Genomic DNA, 6469 nt, shown 5'->3' with positions numbered 1-6469 from the left:
ACGAACCTATTATCAAGTATCAAACTTTGGTAGTCGTATTGTCTCGATCTCGTATCCATAGACAATCACACAAAGTGTGAATACTGATTAGTTGTATTGTCTCGACTCTGTCCATAGACGATCACTTTCGGTAAGAGGACTTATAGGTTGAAAACAAAAATATTGTGGTGTATTTGGGTACCCTCGTCTTTTCATTTTGTAAGTCTGCTTTTGATCTTGATTGAATCTCTGTGAGCATGACGATAGTAGTCTTAGTGGTGTTTAGAAAAAGCTACTTGTAGCTCATCCTCTATTCTTTTAGAGAATGTTCATGTCGTTAACTTGAGGGCCTTGGCAACTCTACCACTAGGACTAAGTACTTGGTTCGATCTTGCAAATTCAGTTTTGAAGGGTAGTATATCATCTGATGAGAACAAGAAATGGATGATGTGTGACCGTAAGTCTAGTGAATACGTACAAGGTGTGAGGTCATTTATACAGTTTGCCAAGAACAATGGTGGTGAGAGGACTGTATTTTCATGTCCCTTTCGACATTGTATGAATGGTAAAGGTTCAGTTTCACTTAGTGAGATATCATTGCATTTGCTCAAATATGGTATTTGTTTGGCCTATACAATATGGCGTCACCATGGGGAAAGTTCAGTAGAAGAAGCACGGTCAATACATAGGGATACAACAGGTGTGGGTGTGGATGGGAATGTTACAGCAGGTGTGGATGTGGATGAGAATGTTACAGCAGGTTTGGATGTGGATGAGAATGTTAGAGCAGAGATGGATGTGGATGAAAATGTCGGAACCAGCAGGTGTTGTAAGAAAAATAGATCAGCGGCTGAGCGGGAAAGAGAACCATTATATCCTAAGTGTCCTAAAAGAAAGTCAGCATTGTACGCAGCGACAATGGTGAACAACATAAAGACTCATTATGGGATTTCATATAATGGTACTAATTCAATGTTAGAATTGATGAACGAGTTGCTTCCCGAAGGAAACACCCTTCCATGTAAGTTTCCAGATATCAAGAAGATGATTCAAGAGCTGGGGATGTATTATGTAACTTACGATGCTTATGTAAATGATTGTATACTGTATTGGAAGGATAAGAGTTCATTGCTGAAGTGTCATGTATGTCAAGAACCTCGGAATGTAAGAGTTTTCAATGATGAGAGAAAACTTACTCAAGTTTCGCAGAAGACGTTGAGTCATTTTCCAATAATTGCAAGGCTGAAAAGGTTTTATAGTATACCATGGATAGCAGAGGCGATGCTTTGGCATTTTAGAGCACAAAAAGATATTTGTGTAATGCGCCATCCTGTGGACTCTTCAGCTTGGCATTGTGCGGATAATTTATGTCTAGAGTTTGCTAAGGGAGCACAAAATATTACTCTTAGGATAACAACTGACGGCTTCAACCCCAATGGATGCTTTGGTCTCAGTTACAGTTGTTGGCCGATGATTCTCTATCCGTACAACCTTCCTCCTTCGATGTGTATGAAGCGGGAGTTCTCTATGTTATGTTTGTTGATATCAGGCTTGAGAGCACCAAGTAAACGTATCGATGTTTACTTACAATCATTGATAGAAGAGTTGAAAGAGTTATGGAATGAAGGTGTTATGACTTTTGACAGCTTCACTAATTCTGAATTTCTGATGAGAGCTAGGTTGTTATGGGAAATTCATGACTTTCCAGCATTAGGGGTTCTTTATGGATGTGTAACTCATGGGTGTTTAGCTTGTCCAACTTGTGGAGAAGAAACAGTTGTTGAGTGGTTGTCGTATTGTAAGAAGCTATGTTATATGGGACATCGAAGATGGCTGTCATCCAGACACAAGTTTAGAGATGATAAAACAAACTTCGGTGGAGTAGAACACGGTAAAGATCCATGGCCACTAACAGGATTGCAATTTCAAGAAATGGTATCTAATTTGAAAACCAAACAGGGTAAGGGAAAAACACCATAAAAAAAACGTAAAAGATGAGCTGAAGGGGATGTAGGTGAAGAAATTTCAGATCACTTGCTATTTTATCGAAGGTCTATCCTTTATGATTTGCCATATTGGGGAATTAATGCAGTCCGACATTGTACAAATGTTATGCATACCGAGAAGAATATAACTAAGCACATTGTAGTCAAAAGATGGTCATAGTGCACGTAAATATATGGAAGCTATGGGGATTAAAAAGTGGTTATGGTTGAAAGTAGATGACAAGACGGGTAAAGCAACAATGAAAGATGGATATTTTGCCTTAACAAAGGGCAAAAATTTTGCTTTCTGTACAGTTTTGAAGAATTTAAAGGTGCCTTCAAATTTTTGTACCAATCTTCGCAACAATGTTGGTACAAGTTCACCGGAGCTCAACGATCCTGAGATTTGGCTGCCCCGAAGCGGAGGTAAAAATGTTGCCCTGTCGATCCTCGTACCTTTTGCGGATGTTAGCAATGCAAAGGTGGTTTTACACGTATTAGTGCTAGTATTAGCAGCTTAATTAACCGAGTATGTCAATTCGTATCATGTCTATAACCCACAAAGAGTATAAAACTTGAAGCGAACGTAAAACGGCAAAACACCTATCCTGTATCAGTGTCTTCTGGATCATTTCTTCCGGATCACTTCAAGTACTCTCTCGTACCTTTTTTCTTCTTCTTCTTTATCCGTTTGATTTTGTTTTGGAGAGAAAGGCAAAGATATCATTTCATACTAATAATCTTTATGCAAAGGAGTGTTAAACAAGTGAGTATCTTCTTTCTCTCTTCCGAGTTAAAACGAAGCTACGATCTTCTGATGGCGAGTCGCGAGTAGTTCCCTACTGGGATGCCGGACCTGTCTGCCGGGAGGGACCGAATCAGGTTAGTTGTTCAATTGGGTGATTTTGTTATAACGCCAAATGATGGATTAGGTTATCTTTTCTTTTTTCCCGGCGATTCTTCTTGTGATGCTTTTCTGTGTGTAATTTTATAGTTTAATACCCTCTCCATTTCACGGATTTTATTCTTGGGTTGGCTTGATTTGATGAAGTTAGGTCCAATTTTTAAATTCCTGCTTTACTTTTGGGGGATGCTGATACTTGTTGGGTCTTCACTGTTGGATTTTTATTTTACTCGAGTTTTATTGGATGCTGTTTGGAGATGTATCTTAGTAATTACATCTGTGGTAGTGAAAGTTAATGAAGAAGCAATTTTAATTATCGAATCAAGGTTACTCTACGGGTTGTAATTTTCTTAGCAGAAGGAAATGTAATGGTTCTCCTGTCCTTTATTTTTTCCGGAGAAGATGACCGAATTAAATCGGCCGTGTTAGTACTTGTTAAATCGGTTTGTAAGAAATTGTCAACATTTTTCTTGATCTCGAAGTTTTGTCTCGAGAAGTCCCCTTGCTGTTTGCTGCTGTCGGCAGGTAATGTCGCCGCGTGTTGACGCGTATTAGGTCCTTATTAATTGCTTATGTCCCTAGGTTTTGTTGCCACGTGTTGGTGTCTTTTAGTTGGAAACGAGTTGGGACCAAGGTAAGTTCATGTAGTGATGCTCGTGGGTTTTTGGGCCTATTAGTTTGAAAGGCTTTTCTTGGTTTTCTCCTTGATTTAGACCCACCTCGTATTTTGGCTAGTTTTATCGGGTTCTTTCAATTTTTGGACTCCTTACGTCGAAGGTCAACCCTCTTAGAGAAAATGGTTTTCAATTTTTATCGGTGCTTGAGGGAATTAAATTTATTCTTTTTATATTCGGACAAAGTTATTTTCTTTTAGGCGGTTTGGTTTCAAAATCGTCTTCGTCGGGAGGTTTTTCTATTTTGATCTAATCCATCAGATTTTTACATGCCTCTTATACCCATGTTGTCGACTACTCCTGGTCTCGCTTTCGGTGCAGGTAAGGCACTCCAACATTCCAATTTTCCTATCCACACTATTCTGATCTTTAGTTTTGATAGTTCATTTTCGGTGATTTGTTTTAATCTCTTCAAAAGTCCAATTATAAATTAGAAAGTTGTTTTCAATTTTAGCCATATTAATTTTTCTAAAATCTAACCATAATATCCAGCGTAATTTATCCAACTATTCTAAAATAAAATTTTCACCGACCATTTAAACCTTCTCATGTACACCAAGTAATATCCAACTTCAGTCTCCATTTTCCGTCCCATTTCAACCCACAAATATGACCATTTTCGCTTGGAATTGTCAGAGTTTAAACCAACCAACCAACAAGAATTCAACACCTTCGTGAACTTATCTTGATGTATAAATCAACTATTTTGTTCCTTTCGGAAGGAAACACTACAATTTCAAAACCATTGCTCCGTTCCTAAATTAGGTAGAAGGGGGGGGGGGGGGGGGGGGGGGGGGGGGGGCTTGTGTCTATTATGGAAAAAAGAGGTTAATGTCCAAAACATCTTGAAGTCCCAAAACTACATCCATGCGCTCATCACACCTCCAGCCCAGCCTTGATTTTGCACATGTATGTATGGCCCTCCACACCCACACCCAAGGAAAATCTTTTGGGAATACTTCCCAGCAATTTTTCCCAACTCTTCGACACCTTGTCTACTCTTGGGAGACTTCAATGAAGTGATGGACCAATCAGAGAAAAAAGGAGGCAGGCCAGTTACTTATGCACAAATGCAACCTTTTCTCAACTTAATGGATCAGATGGGATACATTGATCTTGGTTTCAGAGGGGATCCATTCACATGGACGAACAATCAACAAGGACAGGACAACATCCAGGAAAGACTCGATCGAGCAATAGCAAACCAATACTGGAGAACTGCCAACCCTCACGCCGGAGTCACTCATCTTCCGCGAATAGCGTCAGATCATGCTCCTATTCTACTTCAGACAAAAGCTTTAGACTGGTAAGGAAACAAGAATTACAAATTTGAGCACTTATGGCTATCTCATCCTCAGCTTCATCAAGTAGTTAACTCGGCATGGGATAAGCTACATGACTCGGATCCACCCTTAAACCTCCAGCTCAAACTCATATCAACCAGCGAAGCCTTAACAGAATGGAACAAGATCAACTTCGGTCACCTTCCCACATTGATTAAAAAATCGACCGCGAAAATCAAAGCAGCTCAACATCAATGTGCGACGCAAACTGGTATTGAATTGGAAAATTGGATTCAACAAGAAAGCAACTCCGTATTGAACACCTAAATCTACTTGATTGTCATGCAACTTACTGGCAACAGAGATCCAGAATCCAATGGCTTCAATCTGGAGACCGCAACACAACTTTCTTTCATACCAAGGCTACAATTCATAGAAGCTGTAACAACATACAACAATTCCAGGATCATCAAAACAACTGGATTACAGATAAGGCAGAAATTATCGATCTCATGATTGAGCACTTCACAGATCAGTATACTGCACCCAATACAGTAATTGACGAAAGCCTGTTTGAAGCAGTATCACCAAGGTTAACCCCTCAACAATGTAATATGCTAACAACTGAAGTGACTCCTGAGGAGATCAAAGAGGCGCCCTTCTCAATAGGATCGGAACGTGCCCCAGGACCAAATGGATATACCAGTAAGTTTTTTGAAGTTTTTTGGGAAACAACCCAACCGCAGCTTATTGAGATGGTTCGAAGTTTCTTTACTTCCCTTAGTATTCACCCTCTCATGAATCATACTAACCTCACGTTGATCCCAAAGATTGATCACCCCTCAAAACCATCCCAATTTAGGCCAATAGGGTTATGTAATGTCACGTATAAAATCATTTCAAAGATACTGGTGAATCGTATAAGACCTATACTCCCATTTTTGATAAGTTCATATCAGAGTGCCTTTGTGTCACAAAGATCCATTCACGAAAACATAGCCATCGCTGTCGAACTTTTTCATTACATCAGAACCTCAAACCGCACTAAGGATCCTAAAATATCTCTTAAACTAGATATTCAATCCTTGGACTGGGGTTTCATTAAAAAAGCTTTCGCCAGGTTAGGCTTCCCATCTACCTTCATGGATTATATTATGCTATGCATATCAACAGTAACCTACTCGATCAATATCAACGACACTCCTCATGGGTACATCACTCCAACTAGGGGGATAAGGCAAGGAGATCCTCTCTCATCCTATATATTTATTATATGCGCGAAAATACTATCCACAAATTTGGGAATCCTTGAAAACCAGAAAAAGATAGAAGGGCTCCGCATTTCCTAAAAGGCCCCGCCAATACTACATCTCATGTACGCAGATGACTTATTAATAACATATAAAGCAACTCCGGAAGGCACCAATCACCTCAAACATCTGCTACAAGCTTATGGAAATTCGGCGGGTCAACACATCGAAATCAACAATCATCCATCATCCGAAGCTAGAACACCACCAACTAGATGAACTAAAACAAGCCTTCAATATGCCAACAACATCAAACCCCCCTAGGAGTACAATTTAAACATGGGAGATCATCTAGCCATATATTTTTCCCAATCCTTCAGCGCCTAACTCGAAA

The 6469-nt window shown here is 39.6% G+C and overlaps 1 protein-coding gene and 1 long non-coding RNA gene across 2 annotated transcripts; both read left to right on the top strand.

The window, feature by feature from the left end:
* The first annotated feature begins 426 nt into the window (after window positions 1-426).
* LOC113294722 lies at window positions 427-1959 on the top strand. The gene has a single exon (XM_026543097.1). It carries the CDS (start codon window positions 427-429, stop codon window positions 1957-1959), a length of 1533 nt encoding a protein of 510 aa, XP_026398882.1.
* Window positions 1960-2183: 224 nt separating this feature from the next.
* On the top strand, window positions 2184-3340 carry LOC113297535. Its single transcript, XR_003333538.1, has 2 exons — window positions 2184-2846; window positions 3020-3340. It is a non-coding gene; the product is annotated as an uncharacterized LOC113297535 (long non-coding RNA).
* Window positions 3341-6469: the final 3129 nt, after the last annotated feature.

The sequence above is a fragment of the Papaver somniferum genome, chromosome 7 (genome assembly GCF_003573695.1).
Source record: "Papaver somniferum cultivar HN1 chromosome 7, ASM357369v1, whole genome shotgun sequence".
Lineage (NCBI taxonomy): Eukaryota > Viridiplantae > Streptophyta > Magnoliopsida > Ranunculales > Papaveraceae > Papaver > Papaver somniferum.
The sequence above is the reverse complement of the archived record's forward strand: the minus strand, read 5'-3'. Positions and strand labels throughout refer to the sequence as shown.